This window comes from Haemorhous mexicanus, chromosome 8 (genome assembly GCF_027477595.1).
Source record: "Haemorhous mexicanus isolate bHaeMex1 chromosome 8, bHaeMex1.pri, whole genome shotgun sequence".
In the NCBI taxonomy this organism is placed as follows: domain Eukaryota; kingdom Metazoa; phylum Chordata; class Aves; order Passeriformes; family Fringillidae; genus Haemorhous; species Haemorhous mexicanus.
Genome location: NC_082348.1, coordinates 11,760,906 through 11,779,783, shown reverse-complemented (window position 1 = coordinate 11,779,783; position 18,878 = coordinate 11,760,906). Strand labels below are relative to the sequence as shown.

At 45.4% G+C, this 18,878-nt stretch overlaps 1 protein-coding gene across 4 annotated transcripts in view; it reads left to right on the top strand.

The window, feature by feature from the left end:
* The window catches only part of GLI2 (GLI family zinc finger 2), a 294,552-nt gene that overhangs the window by 214,995 nt on the left and 60,679 nt on the right, over nucleotides 1–18,878 (top strand). For all 4 annotated transcript variants that reach the window (XM_059852751.1, XM_059852752.1, XM_059852750.1 and 1 more), the window contains one exon: nucleotides 13,536–13,641. In XM_059852751.1, the coding sequence (XP_059708734.1) occupies nucleotides 13,536–13,641 (106 nt within the window). The remainder of the gene's footprint in view (nucleotides 1–13,535; nucleotides 13,642–18,878) is intronic.

Here is an 18,878-nt window from a genome sequence, read left to right as displayed (position 1 = left end):
CAGTCTTTTCTGGATGGGAAAATTTCCAGATTTTTGTAGGATGGGAAAGGCCACTATGTATGGAAACTAAACAGGCTTTGCATCTTGATTTATTCCCAATCTTATTATTGTGTGACAGGATCAGTTATCTCTCAAGGGGTGGTATTAATTAATGTTTACAAAACACTTGCAGTACTTGGGAGAAAATGCATCACAGAACTGTGTTTTTACTTGGGCTATTTATTAGATGGCACCCTAGGTGTGAAACCCCCTCCCTGTAACTGCGGCCAGGTTTGAGTGTACATTGTGAGCTTTCAAACTGCTTTTGGAAGAGCTTGTCTTTTAAAATCTTATTATATTTTCCTTTTTTTTTTTTTTCCTCCCCTAAAGTGGGAGGAAATCACAGATGATCTTTCACATGATTCTTCCAACACCCAGTCATTCATCAGCAGAGACTTAAAGATAATAAACTTTTTGTTTCAGGCAATTACTTAATCTCGACAAACTCCTGTGTTAAGCAGGGCTATTAACTGAGCAGGCTATAAATCAGCGTGTTGCCAGGTGGGTGAGTCTCCTGAACTGCAATCACTCTTAAGGACCTTCCAGAGACCCCTTACAGTCTTAAGCACCCTCATTACACAAGCAGCATGCTAACAACCAGCACTTTGCATGAGCTGCCCAGAGAATCTGCTGCAAACTGCACTGGGACCATTTTTAATACCAGTCAGAAAATTTTCATACGAAGGCAGGATGATACATGGGAGTTATTAGCCTGCACCAAAACCACAGCTGGGTAAAACAGATAACTTCCTCACCCCTCTCCTCATCAGACCTTCTGCTTAGTTAAGAGCAGCAGGCTGCCTTATGCCTGGTTAAAAGCCATCTCATGCAGTATCCTCTCAGTCTTTATCAGCTAGGACTGCTTTGGAGACTGGTGTCCTGAAACATGAAAGCTCCCAAAACTCTTCTTTGAAGGCTGCCTAGATGTTTATCACCTGGGTATAAGTGCAAGAAAGAAAAATATCCAGCCCTGCAATTTTATCACAACTAGTAGAGAGCAGACATCTTTTCTTCCATTTTCAGCAAGAAGTTTGGTCAAAATGCACAGCAGACACTGCAAGGGTTTTTCCAGGCTCGATCTGTTCAATTTTACAAATTATATAAACAGACCTTTCATACGAAGGGGAAATTTTTCAAGCCATTGCCTATAGGAACAGTTTGATTTCAGTTTGTTTTAATGCCTGGAGGAGCATATGCATAAAGAAAGCAAACTGACTCCTGTGGTTTGGATTCGAGAGGCTCGAAATGCCAGCGCTGAATTTGAAGCACAGCCTTGTCCTGAAAGATTGAGCAAGTCTTTGTGGCATGAGGCAGTACAGGTGTCCCCACCACAGCAGCAGGCAGCCCTGCAGTGGCAGAGACCATTCAGGTAGGTCTGTGCTCAGGGCGGGCTGGCATGCCCTTTCTTGTTGGCATTGGCACCTGAGCTTTCACAGGATTTAGGCATCTGCTTGGGAGTTTTTCTTCTGCAAGACAGCTTTCCAGCTCCTGCAAGTTGTGTTGGCTGGTTGAGCAGACAGCTCGTAGCGTGCTATCTGATGGATTTGGGGAAGTGTATTGAGTTAGCAATGGCTAGTCAGCCCAACTACTCCATATATGTTGAAGCAGCTCTGCCTAGCAGGACCTGAAAGCTGGGCTGTGAGCATCAGCTTCTGAGGAAGAGGTATGTTTTCTTTCACTGAGATGTACTCCTCAGTCCAGTCAGCCCTGCAGTCACAGAAAACATCCTGGCCACCATAATAGGGTGTGCTGTGTTGTGGGGACAAGTGGCCAAGGGAGGTCAGGGCCATTGCTTTCAGTGGCAGCCTGGGCTGGAAGTGGCTGCTGAACAGCAGCCTAAGGGCTTTTGCTTTTTCTTCACCATTGATCTCATGGAAAACTGGTTCAGGGAGCTGATCCAGCCAAAACCCCTGCAATAAAATTTTAGGTGATTAGTTTTCAACTGGATGAACTCCCTGAGCTGGCTCAGTGTGCGATTGAGTGAGTGCCAGTGGCACCTCAGGGGAGGGGTGTGAATGCATGAAAGGGCGCGTGAAAGCTAAAAGACATCTCCATCTGTAGATCCGCTCCTAGAAATGTGGCTGGGGATGAAACTCCTCAATAAGGTTTTATTTGCATGAGTGGAAGGTGCACGGTCAGGGCTCTGCTAGATTTGCTGCTCAGATGAGTGTTGTCCAGAAGGTGCTGGGTGATAGCTGATGTGCTCTCCCTCCACCTCCATTTACTGCCTTGCCCTTTGGTACCCCACCAGTCTTGTGGTTCCCAGTCTGAAGTTGCTCAACTTCCCTGTCCCTCCACATCTCACCAGCAGAGATCCTGGGCTTGGTCAGGTCAGATGCAGCTGACGGAAGCAATGTTGTCTGGTGCTCCTGCTACATCCTGGTCATAGATGCCAGTTAGTGCTTTCTCCCATAACACCTCAATCTAATGGCAATATACAATTTAGCCTTGTATTATAGGTGACCTGAAGCATTTGCACTTCAGGGAGCCAAGGAAAACTCCTTTAAAAGTTTGGAAGGAAAACTGCTCAGATGTAAACTCAAGCTCCAGTAACACCTGAGCAATATTGAGCTACATACTCAGGTGACTATGGACTCCGGCTCTGGTTCTCTGCTCCCCAGAGTCACTACTGCAGGAGGCAGGGCTGCTGTCAGAGCCGTGTTTGCACAGGCATCAAATGCATTTCTCTCTCCTCTGGAGACCCAGAAGAAGAAACCTGTTGAGATCTTCGGAAACTCTCACAGCCAGGTGTTGGGGGACTGTGGGAGAAAGGCAGGGGGTATTGGGGAATAGTCTGGGCCATCAGCTGAGGTTCACACACTCCTGTTCCACCAGCTGGCTTGAAGTGAGGTGAGTTCCACGGTGAAGTGAGCTTTACTGTGAAACAGGCAAGGTTTGTAATCCATTGGCCTGGTCCCAGAGAAGTCAGGGGCAAATCCTCTTTGCCCACTTCTTTTGGAAGTTGCTAGATCAGCTGGAGGTGCAGGCGGTTGCTGAATCCTACTGGCTTCCCAGAGAGCAGGATGATAACAACTTGTGGAAAATGCCTCTCCTTATAAGTTTTCATAGAAGTTTTTGACAAACTGATTTTTCTCTTACTGCCCTTCCAGGCAGGCACAAGCTGAACCACCATCTGGTCTGCCCCACCTCCCTGCCCGCCCCTCGCGTGCCGGGATTTCTTCCTTCCTGCTTGGGATTTTTCTTCTTTTTCTCTTTTTCTTTTTCTTCTTTCCATTCTCCAGCAGCAGCTGTTCGGAGAACAAGCCTCAAGATCCATCTGGTCCTTCAAGCTTATCAGGCTGTGTCTTTTCTCAACAAAGCAGCAGTGGCCGTGCTTTCATACAAGAGTTACATCATATAACAGCAACTTGCCTGAAAAGCAAACTGCCTTTTATTGCTTGTGCTGCCTTTCTCCCTTTAGAATTGCAGCCACAGCCGAACCACAATGTAACCTCAGATCTGAGTCAGTCTAGAGGGCTGCTTTTCTCTTTCTCTGTTTCTGTTCTTTCTTTCTTTTCCCCTTTTATTTTCTTTCCCTCCTCTACTTTCTGGAAGAGTTGGCACAATCCTGTGTTATTAGGACATAAGCTAGCTTGTTCTAGTGGAATTTCCTGTCTGATTTTAATTTCCCCCTCTTTTTTTTTTTTTCTCTCCTCAAAGTGAGACAGAAAAGCTTTTTAATTGCACTGCCTGTAGGTTGGCCTTTCGGGATATTATTATTCTTATTAAGTACTTCCTGTTGGGAGGTGGCACATGAGTAGAAATAACAAGGATCTCGGTGCAGTCAGGGCTTGTGGCCTCTTTGTTTGTTAATAACTGTCAGATTGGCAGCATCCTCAAAACACATCTTGGCCTGACAGCCTGGCAATTAAGTGATTTTCAAAACTCTCAGCATTTGCAGCTCACCTGTGGAATTAATAAGCTGCATTAGGCCTTTCCTTTTGGGTTTCTTTTTGGCCATTCAGTGATCATATCACCTTACCCAGCTAATACAAAGCTAGCACTAGTGGGAAAGTCTCTCTCTGCTCAGCATGGCTATAGAAACTCCTGGTCAGGAATGGTGGGGTAGACTGCTACATCCCAGGTGGGACTGGCATCCTGCTGCTTCTCCAGCAGCAATGTGTGAGTGGAGCGGGTTTCCTTTGCAATGGAAATGTGCAGTGCTGCTGTTTCAGATTTCATTGTGTCACAAAGAATTCAGTGTTTATTTAGCAGAGAAAGGCAATTTTGAGTTCTTTTTAATTTTCCAGGAAGCACGAATGCTCAGCAGTCCCTTTCAAATCTTTTTCAACAGATATTGTTGAAATAAAGTCAAGGCATTTAAACGTCATCACTTCCATATTCTTGTAGTCTGAAATATAATAGATCTTAAACCATCTTAATCTTAATCTTTTCTGTGCTGCTTCTTACAGAAGGTGCACCTACCTGTAAAACATTAACTGATGAAAAAGTGTTCTGCCTTAAAGCTTCTCCCAGCTCCAGCTATTTGGGATTGAAGGAGGTGGCTGGTGGCAGCAAGGCTGATCAAGGGACTTTTCTAATTACTGCTCTTCGAAAAGTCATCAGAGATTTGGTGTTTGGGCACCCCACTGCGGGACTTCCTTGTGCTTGTGGGGTTCCTCCCGGCCGCAGGAGAGCTCTGCTTTCATCTTATTTACTCTTCCCAGAGGTATAAAAAAATAATTGTTTGTCCCCCTAAGGCTGCCACTTATCAGTAACCTGAAGACCCCAGGAATTCTTGCAGAATAATAGTTAATGCATTGCTTTCATGCACAAATGCTAATCTGAATGTTTGAAAATACTTCTGTAGACCTGAGTATATTAATCCCCCCACACCATTTTGAAATTTTCCAAAGTTTTAGGTACAGCCTGTTTTGCACAACCAAATCAAGGTCTTCCCATGTCAGCAGGCTTCGGAAAATTCCTAATATCTCACCAAGAAGTGAAATGCCCCATTTTTGGTCACACAAGTAGGATGCTGCAAAGCCAGGTGCTGCATGGCAGCATGTTGAAGAGATTCCTGAGGTCATCCTGTCCCTTCCAGCAGCAGCTGTCCCTGTTCCTTTGGTGGATGAGGCAGGAAAGCCCCTCATTATGAGTTTTGGAGATGTAGATAGCAAGGAAGGAATTTCAGGGTTTGATTTTTTAACGGCAATTCTGTGTTCTTATGGAAAAGGCCAATGAACTCTTCAATTTTTAATCTAAATTTTCCAGTAGAGGGAAAGGCCAATTTTAGCCTCACTGTAATTGTTCCGTCTCTTTTGCCCAGGAGAAGATGGACAGTTTTAATGCCCTTACCAAAGGTCAGGCAGTGCATGGGAGAGAACTGAGTGGAGCTGCCAGGAACTTCAGGACGGGTTAGACATGGAGCTGAACAAGAATATCCTACTTCCATTAGGGCCTGAGTTCATTTAAGTGCGCTGTCTTCTTCCTGGGGTGGGGAGGAAATTTATGGGCAAATTCCTTCAGTGTTGCCTCGAGTTGGCCACGGGGCTGCGGGGGGAGCTCGCTGATCTAATCTCGCCCCATCCCAGCTGCAAGAGCCAGCTCGCTCGGCAGCCTCCTGCCCGCCCGGCTGTCGGACACAGCCCGCGGCTCCGCAGCGCTGCCGACTGCAGCAGCAGCGCCCGGGCTGGAACGTCCTCCCGGTGCACCGCCACCAGTGTGCTCGCCGTGTGCCGGCAGTGCCTGCGTCCTAGGCAGGGGCTGGGTAAGGACACCCCTCAGCATCCTCAAATGACTTTTTTTTTCCTTTTTTTTTTTTTTGTTTTTGTTTTTGTTCTTGCACCTGAGCTGAAGCAGTAGAATGAATAAACTGTGTAAGAGGATGAGCTCCTCTAGGCCATCCCCAAGAGGACGGATGGATGGTTGTTGTGATTGGGATGACAGAGAGGGGCATCCTGCCATTTGCAGTTTCTGAGGGAGATGGTTTGCTATCTTTCATGAATTTAATAAAGGCATTTTTTATGCAGGTAACCCCAGGAATGGGCTTTATTGTGTGTCAAGTGTCCACATGTGCATGCGAAGTCTGTGTCCCTGCAGGGAGCTGCGCAGGGAACCCAGTGGCTCCTGGGTCTGTCTGTGGTGGTGAGGTGCATGCAGAGGCTCCAGCAGTACTGCAGTGGAGAGACAAGCCTTATCCTCTGCTCCTCACTGCACCCCAGCTTCTCTGAGTGTGCAGTCACACTGACTCTGTCCTGTGGGTGCTTTGAGATGGCAGTAAAATAATGCTTTTCAAGGCATTAGTTTTTTGTGATTTTATAGCTAAAGGGCAATGTGTTTTTTTAGTATTTCTTGTTTACTTTTCACATATCTGCATCCCAGCAAGGCTCCTTCTCCTTCCAACTCTCCTGCAGGGCATTTGCCGTTACTTGAGCTGTTTGCCCAACAGAAGTTAGTTTTGTGATCTTAATTTCTTATCTGGATGGGATGCTGTACCTAACCCACTGTTAAACTAAGCATGTTGTCTTCTCCAACATCCTGACATGCATTGTCTGAAAAATACAGTTTTGTAAATCAGGCTACCACCATCTTTCTCCATTAGTTATAAGAAGAGAAAACTTGTTCTGCATCCCTTTGGGTGGCAGCAGCTTGCTGGATGGATTTCAAAATGGTCTGTAGTGCCTGGGGCAGGAAAGAGGTCTCCCCAGGTGAGCTGGTGGGGGCCTGCCTCCTCTCCTTGATATAATGTTCCCAGTGGGCCAAAATTAATATTTCCTATTATTCTTCTTGTGTAGTTCGTCTTTTATTTTTGTCAAAGCCATTGAGCAGGTAATAAAACAACAGAATAATTAACCAGTAATAATTGAAGTATCTGTATGAAAACCAAACTAAATGCTAACAAGCCAAACAAAAGGAAAGTAGGCATGGTGCAGCCCTGTTTATAGGGCTGTCTGCTGGAATCATTATAGACGTTGATATAATAATACTGAGCACTTAATTACTACATCATTTTTAAAGAGCTGTATAAACATTAACCAAACCTCTGAGGTAGGGAGGTATTATTATCTCCATTTTAAAGAAGGGAAATTCTGACAAAACAAGGTTAGTCAGTAATTTAGTGTTGTGAAGACAGGCAACTGATGGGGCAGGAGTAGGGGTTGCAGCTCCTTCCACAATTTGGGAGACAGAAAAACAGAGCTGCTGGAGCACCTGTTTTTTGTGAAATGCTTGGTGCTGCCATTCAGAGAAGGGACACACTTGCCCAGACGCCTCTCTATGCTTAGAACATTCTCAGATTGGTGTAATTGGCCATTGCATAAGTATCCCTTTTTGAAGGAGGCATATGGTACATTAAAGTCAATCTCTCAAAGGGGGACCAAGAGGCAGCTACTGTAGCCTTGTGTGTCTGTTCCTGCTCCTTCCCATATTGATCTGAGTGGTGGTTCTGGGAATGGCTGTCCCTGCAAAGCCCTTAACATTCTGCATGGTGGTATATGACTTCATCCGAGGAGAATCCCACGGACACATCAGCGTGATCTGCTCTGTCATGTTTCTGTGACCCAATTTTCCCTGTTCTTTGTCTCAGACCTTCCCTGACCCCAGGCCTATTATCCCTTCCAATAATTCACCCAGACCATTATTAATGGTGCATTAACTTTGGCTGCGCTTTCAGTGAAGATGTTTTTCTTGTGCTCATTCATTTGCTCAGCTCACTTAAACAGCTAGATCATTATTCTGGGGACGTCACACAAACACAAAAACATCTCCCTTGCCGACACCTACAGCCCTGCAGCGCTTTGCCAGAGGGGCGGCCATCCAAACACAACAGTGGAACGCCCAGGAGGGACTATCAAAGGGAGTCAAGTAGCCACACACAGACTCAGTCGCTCGAGGCCGGGTTTGCCTCCCCTGCTCACACACTGAGACTGTCCAGGGATGCTGAGAACTCACCAACTCTAGGAGAGCTCTGATGTGAGGAAAATCACCACAGGAAAGCTGGGGAACAAAGCATGTGCCTGTCTTTGCCGTTTCACAGCTACTGTGCTTGTTGGATGCCAAGATACGTCTTTTTAAATATATACTGTGGATGAGTGAAATTGGGACGCTAAAACATGTAACATGAAAAACTAATGCTGCCTAAGATTTCTTTCTCCCTTGATGCTTTGGCTTCCCTGGGAGATTACTGAGTGGCATCCCACCTCCCCAGTAAGAGGGATTTGGCCTCTGACAGCACAGCTCAGTTTACCTGTGGAAGTACTAGTGAAATCTCACGAGCATCCTCTGGGACATCTCTTTCCCATTTTTTCTGTCAGTTGATTGTGTACAGCTGCTAATGACACTGCAGTGACAGGACAGTGTGAGCTGGTGTCTGGAAAAGTTTATTTGCCCACAAACACAAATCAATCCAGTACCCCAAGGCTCTGAAGCCTTTTAGAGATAAAGTTGATAAAGTTGCAGTTTCTGCCTGCTGTGATTGAGGTTCATTGGTATCCTGCTCTTCTTAGACTGTGTAGACTTGTGCAAGTTATTTTACATTAGCCTGCTTCAGCCCCTCTCGAGTTAAAAAACAGCACTGTTTTTCAAATGTGTGTTTTCTTCCCTTCCTAAAGAGAGCTGAAGCTTTGTTAATCTTTGCAAGGGATCTTGTGATCCCTTTATGAAAGCTGTGTCCCATGCATCACTGACTCCATAGGAAATCAAACCAAAAGGCATCTCAAGAAATCAGAATTTGTGTCTCCTCTTTTATAAGATACGAGTTTTTATGGGATCTTTTTTGCAAATTTGTTGAGAAAAGCACAACAGGTACTGAATTATCCAATATTTTACATTTTCCTCAACAAATGACTTTCATTGTGGATTGCAAAATATTAGCGCACTATTTCTGATGGCAAAGAAGCCTCCTTACAGGCTGGACTGCTTGTTCCCCCAGGAGACTGTTGGACACTCATAGAAAAGCTGTGTATTTTTTCACCCATATGGTGGCCTGCACAACTCCCATGTGCTTCAGATAAAGCAGGGGGAGCCCAGTACATTCTGTGTGGTACCAAGGGTATGTAGGGGGGCTTCTCAGGGTCTCTTCCCAGCCAGTCTTGGCTGCAGCACCACAGTTGCAAGTGGCAACTTCTTTAAGTCCTTACCCAAGGGTTTTCTGAATTGTTTTTGTCAAAGCAAACTGCAAATGAAACCCACTTCAGTGCCGTGGGGTCTGATTTCTTTTCTTCTTTTTTTTTTTCTTTTCACCAAACATGTGAAGCTGAAGTATTTGGAATAGAAAAAGCTTGCTAGACCCTTCCTAATTCTCACTTTTAGCTCAGAAAAGGTGCTGCTATGAGTGATGTCAAAACAGCTCCTTTGCTCGCTATGCAAACCCATACGGGCAGTCTTGTTTCTCTTGAAGCACAGACTTATCTGTAGAGATAATCAAAAGCCTCCATCATCCTCAAGGAAGGGCTGTTTCTGATGCCTCCCTCCCTGATTCCTGGGATTTTCAGCAAACGGACATCCCCTTTAAACCTGCATTTCTGCCTCCTATCTTTTCTCTTTGAAGCCAGAGGGTTGGCTGGCCTTTGAATAGACAAGGATGAGAACACAGCAGTGGGAGGTCCATGTCTTGCTCATAAACCTTGGCCAGAAAATCGGCTCTGACAAGTGGGGACAGGTAGCAGCATCTTCCCCCTTATCAAATGGCACGGCGGAGCAGACACATTCCTGCAGGAGCCCGGTGGGGTGGAAGGTGGGGCCTCCTGAGTGTGCCTTGTGCTCTGCTTCACCAACTTGGTGTAGAACGGTGTAGTTTCTGTGCAAAACACGCTGTTCTCTCATTGTCCCTGCCCCTTGGGTGCTGCTTTAGATGTGTTCTTTGGCTTTCTCTTCTTTCAGCAGAAACCAGAAAAAATGTTTATCTGTGGTTGCAGTGCTTGGGGACTTTTGGAGGTGCCATGTCATGCCTTTGCACCTCAGAGTATTGTGTTGCATGGCTTGGTACAGCCCAACCTTTTCCTGGGGAGAAGCTTTCCCTGGGCCTCCTACTAAACTCTCCCTCCCTCCTGTGCAAAGCAATCATCATTAGCTCTAATTGGGCAGCTTTGGGGTTAAATCTACAAAGATTGCTTGGGTTTGGTAAATCCTCTGCCACTGCAAAGCAGATAATGCTAAACAAAAGATTGCCTTGATTAGATTAAAGTTGGCAAATTCATTGCCCTAATCATCGTATTGCCCTTCCCGTGGCTATTCAGGAACACATCACCGTAACTTACTTGAAGTAATTGAATATAATTGTCTTTTTAACTCGTATGTGTAAAACATCCATCTTTGTTAACAGCATGTGTTGCTGTCCTGCTGCCAGCTCACAGTCCTCTTCTGGAGGGGTGGGAACAAGAAGCAGAGCCAGGCTGACGTTTATGAATTGGTAGTTGATTGCCTATAAAACCATTCATTATTTCTGACCAAGCACCTGGAAGAGAATAAAAATGAACAGCACCAGCCACTGGGGCCCGTAGGCTTGGCTGGTGCTCCCAGGCAGGGAAGCAGAGGGGAAGTCCTGAAGGGGAATGTTGCAAAGGGATGTCAAAAAAACCAACCCTTTCCCTTGCCCTTAGTGGCAGCAAAGCACCGGGCATATGGTGGGGTTGCAATTGGGAGTGTGAAACAAGATACCCAAGGCAGAGGCATTGCTCAGCTTCCCATAGGCAAAATAGGTTGAAATGCTAAAAACAAACCAAGAGTGCAATCAGAAGCAGGAAGTTCATGGAAATTTTTTCTCCCATTAATAATCAGAGGTGTGAGGAGGGAGAAATTCTCTTCAGATGTCAATTTTATACCAACAGATAGCTAGGAAAGGAGGCCAGGCAGCAAACAGCCCGTGTTTTCTATTTCCCAGCTCTCCTGAGTGACAAGGAGAGACTCTTTTAGCACAGAAATTTCCAGTATTATCTCAGCAATCAATCATATAGAAATGCATAGGTACAAAATAAAACATAGCTGGCCTGGCTTTTAAGATATTCAGTTTGACCTGGTTTTAGTAGTTTTATCATTATTAATAAATTAAATTGCCCTAGGGGACAGGCCAAAGGATTAGGGTGACTCTCCACATCATTAAAACTCAGCTACAATGTCCAATACAGTTTCAGCCCAGGTCAGCTCTCACTTTCCTGGGGATTAACTCAGCCCCAGACCTGTCCATTAGAGGCAGAGTGGCCAACCTACTTTGGGAGATTGCTAATCTTCACCTGTGGGGATGCCACCAGCAGCACTTTGGGTTGATCCCAGGACCACAGAAGTTTTCTTGCTCCTTTTGGTTTTTTTGTACAGCATAAATATGGGGTGGGCACTGCAGGATGCCCAGCCTAGCAGCTCAGGCTGGAAGAGATGTTTGTGGTGTTTGCCACTGGATGTCTGTGCAGGGACAGTTGATTTTGTGACCATGTTTTGTATGCGATGAAGGAAAAGCTCAACTCCCTCTGGTCCCCACAGCAGCCATAGGTTGTAGCAGCAGCTGTGGCTAGGGATCAGCAGTGTCCCCAGCGAGGAGGACAGCAGCTGTAGGTGTCTGCCAGCCTAGGTTGGAGTTTGAGCTGAGCATGGTTTGGGGAGACCAGAGGCTTTACTGTGCTATGTGAGCAGGGGATGGGGTGTGACAGCTAAATTCTGGTGTATTTTTGATTGGGAAAAACACAGTTTGCCTCTTAAAATGAAGAATCCCTACAAGTGCCCTTATGTAACAGATAGTCCCTACTCAGGACAGTTAAAGGGTGAATCTTCCTCCTGCAAAAGCAAATCCTGAAGGATCCAAGTTCATTCTCTCCCTGAGCTGCTTTTGGGAGAGGAGGGGAGGGGGGCAGAAGCGGGGGAGGTGGTTAACAGTTACTCTACTGTGTCCTGACATTAGGCGAGCTGCAAAAATGCTCCCAGTGTATCAGGTAGTGTGAGGTGCCAGCCCTTTGCTGGAGCACGGAGAGCAAGTCTGCTGCAGAGCCTTAAATACTTTCCACCCCGACTACCTTAGCTTAACGCCTTTCAGCAGAGTTGGCAGGAGGGTTGTTTTTGTGTAGTCTCTCACCTCTCCCAGCAGCCTGGCTGACGCGCCTGTGCCGCGCTGTGCTCAGGGATTGAGCATTGCAATGGGAGTAGGAGCCGCAGATCCTCTTGCTGATATGCCGGGAAAGACATATATGAGGATTACACGCAGGCTCTGCGCGACGGACCCACGCGGGGCGCAGCCCCACCGGACAGAGTCGGCGTAGCTCTGGTGCAGCTGGAGTCACAGATGCAAAAGGCTGAATTTTAAGTTTTTCGTAGAAAAAGAGTTTGGCATTTCTGAAGTTTGCTGAGCGGCAGCGAGAGACTTGGCCCAAGCCTTGACACTTTGGTTTTGGATGGTGCTTCCCCAGTCTCCAGAGAGATGGTACCTGTCGCGGAGGCAAGTTACAGTGAAATACCGAGCACAGGCTGGGTTTTGGGTTGCTCACTTAGAAGGTTGGGTTTGTTTTATTTCTGGTCTCCAGCTAGACAGAAAGGCCAAGAAGCCAGAGAAAGAATGGTAAAACCTGCAACAATATTAAGTAATCTTTAATGAAGAACTTCTGACTGTAAAGGCAGAGCAAGACCAGCCTTTTATCTTTAAGCTGGTCGCTGCCACAGATGTAGAAAGGGGCATCTTTAGAGACGCGCGGAGCCCTGTCAGAGGGCGATTGTACGGGATCGCTGTTGCGGTTGTGCGGTATCGCTATCGAGGCTCTGCTAATTCTATTTCTTCAGCTTCTGTAATTTTAGCAGGAAAGGCCCAGGCAGCCAGGCAGTATTGTTGGGGGTGGTGAGGAGAAATAACCTGATGAATTTTCCATCAGCTCAACTCACTCAAATATTCTCGCCGTTAACTTTTGGGGTCAATAATAAATATTAAAACCTGTAGATTTAATAAGTCAATGTAGGTGTTCGCTGCCTTTTGAGACCACTTTATCTTTCCATCAAAGATGAAACACGCTTCTCAAATGAATAAAAAATAGGGCCTCAAGTGATTACAAGTGAGAGCAATTTGAGCTCCTCTCTCAGAACCTGGCAGTAGGCACTTCTGAGCCTCTTCTGACTGCCTAGACATTCTGCTTTAGCGCTGCTCTTGCTGTTATATTTTTAGGTAAATATTTCCAACTTGTGTGTACAGACCTTCAGGAACAGTGTTTGCTGCCACTCCAGGCTTGAGGGACGATGCAGGTCTGGATCCCACCAGGCTCTGTTGAGTCTGATTTGCGTTGCAAGTCTAGTTTTCCTTGGTGCTTGCTATAATCTCCTCAAGTTCAAAGAGCGCTTAGCTGCTTGTCTTTGTCAAAAACCCTGTTGGAGATCTTTTATGTCGAAGATGTAGGATTTTTCCGCATGACTTTGATTATTTATTCATTCCACTTCTCTGGTGTATGATAGCGCTGATATCATGAAGACCCCTTGTCTTGCACTGCTCTTGCTCTGAAATTCATGGAGATTTAGTGCCTTTGAAATTGTTTTAAAAGGGAAGGAAAAGTTTTTGAAGTCCCTTTTTTTTCTTCTATTCCCCATAACAGTGCCACAGCACATTTTTCCGGCCTTCCACGCTCCTTTGCCAATTGACATGCGCCACCAGGAAGGACGATATCATTACGAACCTCACTCTATCCACGCTATCCACGGGTAAGTCTTACACCTCTACTCCCGTGCCTCACTAAAATGTCAGCCACCTGCAGTATTCCGAATCCCACTGCCGAAGTCCCTGGGACTCAATGCCCTTCTGGCAAGCTGGCCCTACTGGCCACCCTCCACCTCATTGTCCCCATCGAGTGACAATACTGACCTGCCTGGCAGGAGGGCTTTGCAGCTCTGTTAAGCCGACAGAAGTGCCCTATAGCAGCAGGATGGGAGTATAGGGCTCCTTTGTCATTATCCAGCTCAGGTCCCGGGAACAGGCTTGACTTGTGTTTTTGCACCCTCTGTATTTCTCACATCATGCCTTGCCTGGGTCATTTCTGTCACCATCTTGGCAAAGACCCAGCGCTGCTCTCTCTTTTTGGAGACTTTCTGTACCATTCCTCCCTGCCTGCCAGCTGTGGGGATAGTGGCAAAAGGCTGCCAGGAATGCCGTAATTCAGTTTGATTTCACTGGACAACAGCCTGAATGGACTGGTAGCATTTTCTAAAAGCAGTGGTAAGTCAGGATCTCATCGGGGTGTCCATGTCCACCCTGGAGTGGTAGAACTCTGGGTTTTGGTGGTGACCTTCTCAAGAAAGCCTCCTCTCCCTGAGGCTGATGGGCAGTGAGCTGATGGGCAGTGAGCGCAGAGACTGGTCAGGGGCTACACCCTGAGAGGGGGGAGGTTCATGGTTAATCTCTTCATCCAGGGGTGTTACAGCTCAATAGTTCTCGATGTCTTGAGGGAGATGTTTACAGAGAGATCTGTTTTCACCTCCTGTGAATTTTGATCAGGGCAAGGGAAATGGAGCCAGATGGGATGTGAGCAGTGGTTCTAGTGATGGTGGGGCTGGAAGTGTTTCTTCTAGTCCCTGACATGTACCTTTCCTGTGAGAGGTGAGGAGCAGTGTGATGCGGTTGGCAGTCCCACAGCCATCCCAAAATCCTTCAACCCACAGCTGTAACACAGGGCTCAGACATCAGCTGAGGGACAGGTCCCAGAGGACTGGGTGTAGGGGAACCACTGAGGGCCAGAATAATTTTTCAAGAACAAGGAAAGAACAGCTAGGGCTTGTCACTTTAAAACTCTCATTTGATCCCCTGGAGTCCTGTTGCAGCCTTGCTGTCTGGCCAGGGGCTGTGCTCACCCAGATTTGCAGGAGCTGTTAGTAGAGCTGTGCTGCTTCTGGATAGGTGTGAGCAGGGGAGCAGACCCTGGGAAGCAAGTAATGCAGACAGCAGCAGCCCAATCTGTGGAGCCCCACAGCTACCACAGCTTTATTCTGCTTCCAAAATACTGCAAGAAATAAATGATAGGGCATTCCCTGGATCATCCCAGAAGACAAGTCATTGTCTTTTAGGCTGACAGTCAATTTGACTGGATGTTTAAAGGGGCAGAGAAGCTTCTTCCATGCTGTGGGCAAAGGGGAAATGACAAAGCAAGTTGCTAACATAGGAACTGGGGGGGATTAGGGAGACTGCATTAAATAGTTTTGGTCTTTCATGCAAAAATTGTAGAAAAAAAGACAGAATAATAACTTGCTGGGAGATAGTTAATAAGCTGGAGCTCTGGCTAATAAAGCATGTATGGAAGAGGGAGATATTGAAAACAGTGGTTAGAAGAGAGGCTGGAAGATGTTCTGATGTTTGTCACAGGTTATTTGTGTGCCCCACTCCATGTTCCCCTTCAACCCTCACGAGGAGGTTTGGGGGCACTGCATATACCCTGGGGCTCCACAGCAGTTTCTGTGGTGGGGTCATGAGGGAAGGTCTTCTACAAAATGGAACTGAGAGCTTGCCACTGATGCTGCATAGCTATGAATCTTATCCCCAGTAACCCCAGTATTCTTTCATATTAGCTTTGTCCAGCTGATCGACCCTGGCCAAGTGTACAGCCCTGGCAGATCAGATTTCAGTTCTTCTGCACCAGTATTAATAATCCACTGTGTCAGCAGTTACCACATTTGTGTATCTGTGGACCAAGCATGTCTTGCTTAGTATTTTGGTAGAGTTGTTGGCAAATACCTGTTGCATTTCTTCTTTGGGATTCCTCTCCTTCCCAGCAGCTCGTCTCACCAAACTAACTTGCAAGGTACGGGAGAGAAAACTTAGTTGCGGTCTTAAAGTGAAAATATACTCCTCTTTGAAGCTACCTGGGCGCTGCACTAAGGTGCCTTTGTGGCCGGAGAAGCTCCAAGCTGAGCAGCCAAGTGCTTCTAGGCTGTGACAATTTTTTAGGGTCGAGGGAATGCCACTTCCATTTGGCTGTTTTTGAAGAAGTACCCTGCGCTATGGCATAACCATATTGGAAAAATTCTCTGCAGCTGTGGTCTCAATCCTTTTTCCTCTCCACGTTTTATCTGCCAACATCCTAAAATCATGTCTTGCCCTTTACTCCTCTTGTTTTTTATTCTACATCTCTTTTGTCTTTCTTCTCTCTCCTCCAGTCTCTTCTCTGGAGGTCACAATGTAGCGCTCACCCTCCTTGCTGGAGGATGTCCAGTGTGAAATCATCCAGACATGGAGGTAGACCTGGTGTAGAGCATACTTGGTGATTGCATGGCTCTTGTCCAATACACTGGACATTTTATGGCACCAGCTCATTCGGGCTGTTGTCCAGTGAAATCAAACTGAATTACAGCATTCGCGGCAGCCTTGTTCAATACTCTGTGGGCACAGATGAGCTTCTAGAAGTTTGTACTCTCCTGATGGGGCCGAAATCAATCCTTCTTTTTTCAAAAGTAAACAGCCTGCAAAAAAACCCCAAGGGCATATGCATATTCTCACTCTAGAAAATTATGGCAAATGTTTGGAAGAAAAATTACGTCACTGAGTTTTGGCTTTATGATTAATGTGATGGGTGCCTGACAGAAAGCCCCCAATTCATCAAGTCTACATTCTACCTGTCTGCTGTCTTGACGGTACCAAATTTATCTAATTATGTGAATGTTGCATGGGAAATTAAGTGCAGTCTCATTTGTTGCTAACTATGGGGTCTTATTATCTGCCTGCTGTATTATGTCAAAGGTTTGTTTCCTGATTGCTCGATGTGACCTGGCAGTGCATTCCCCTTCATCACTGTTTGCATTTGGCCTAATGAGAACATACGTTATTTTATCTCAACTGGAGAGAGCTCATCTGCAATGCTCTCTTGAGCAGAACCACCTGTGGGACCCTTTGCTTGAGAACACAGATGGGAATGTGAAAAACTTGAGTAAAAAGCGGCCCCCGTGCCAAGACGGGCCTGAAAGACTTGGTGCGTTTCTCCTCAGTATTGTCATTCCTGGTGTCTCGGTGATTTTTTTGTTAAGCAGCATGACAAATAATTTTCAGAACATGAGTCTTCTTCTAAACCACAGAGGATTTATTATGTATGTCCAGAAGCAGATTAGGTTGGGATTTTCCTGAAGTCTACTTTCAGAGGTTGTTTTGGTGTTTCCCCAGTCATTAGGACAACCCACTTTTCTCTACAACTACTGCTGGTTTTACTTCTTTGGTGGTGAATTTTTTTAGACATCTTTAATATTTGGACTTTTTTTCTTGGTGTTAACAATAATTTGACAGAATTGTGGTGCTTGCTTGGCTTGTCTAGAAAAATAAAGTATCTGATTCAGATGATTGTCCTGGATTGCAATGACAGTGTGCCTCTGGTAATATGGAGGATGGAGGGAGAGGCAGGATTGGAGTCCAGTGGACACCGTAAAGCATGCAGTGCAGAATGGAATGAGACTAATTATGGGATGAAATCTATTCCAGGAATGTAGAACTAGAGCAGAATGAATAGAAGAACTTGTATTGGTGCATAAAAATGGTATGAGCCAACATTTCCACAACATAATATTCATTTAACAGTAAGTAATACTACAATACTCAAAGGCTTAGAAAAGACAGAGAAATAAATTTGGAAGTTCTGCATTATTCTGGAGATATAGGATGAAATTACAGAGCCACATACTCATACTTCTCTGTGATCCTCTCTTCCAAAGCACAGGATGGCCCAGGCTCTGTGGAAGAGCAGTAGTGGGTCTTACATGCATTTTCTGCATGCAGCTTTTATTGATTTGTCAGAATTTCACTCTTTGCTGCTGGTTGTAGGTCAGCACTATTTGAACAAAAGTCATCAGCCAGGTGTGTGCAGGCTTAAAAGCTGAACCAGAGAATTTCACTTCCTAAGATAGTACAGGTCCTTTTCTAACAAAAGGGGTATTTTGTATTTTAGTGAACTTCTTCACAAAAACCTAATGCACTGGAGCCTGGTCTCTGCTTTTAGCTAAGGGGACAGCATCAGCTTTGCAAGACCGAGCCCTTGACTACAGAGGAAAATTGCTGGCAGATGTGGGAGGTGATTACATGCTTACCTGTTTTTTTATATTATTATTTTTTAAATCACAACAAAAATAACTAAAAACTCCTTAGCTCAGCTTAAAAGTCCCTGCCAATGCAAGAGCCTTCAGGGCTAACCCTAGTAAACAGCATGCCTAGGCTTGACTCAGCAAGAAGCTTTTTAACAGTAGCTCCTAAACTGTGGTTAAAACCCATCAGGCATTATGCACTGTAAAAAACAAAAGCAGCCTTGTTTTTCTAACAACATCCTGGTGGTGTTTTAGGATGCAGGTCTGACATTATTTATTAACAAAATATTGTTGCTCTTCTGTCCAGACATAAAAATAGTAAAAAATGCCCCAAACCCTGAGCTGATTATCACAAATTTCATGGTTTTCATTAGGACTGAATTGTCCCAAAGACCTAAACATAGAGATTACTCCCTCTCCTGATAATATGTAGTTGCCCTTATTTTCCCTCTGGTAGGATTTTAATCTCATTTAATCAAGGATATTCCTCCATTTCCCTGAAATCTTAATATATTATTACAGATTTTTCCTGATATCCAGCCTACACTTTTTTTCTTTATCTGATTTTATTACCCCTCCCTCTTGAAGTTTGTTTCCATTTTACTGTGTTAAAAATTACAGAATACTTTTTCAGGACCAGTTAAAATGTTCCTGAGGTGTTTATGCAGGGTGATTGAAAGGCAGAGGAGTTGACTGTTAAACTTTTCATCAGAAAAAGACTATGTCTCAAGTGTTTACAAATATGCCAAATTTAATGTCAAACCCAAGATTTTCCATGTTTAATATCTGTTCCAGTCTGGTTCTCTCTTTCCTTTGTTGTTTTTTGTGAGATTCAGCCAAGGGAGGCCAAGTGGGGTTAAGGGAAAATATGTTGTTTAGCCATACAAAAA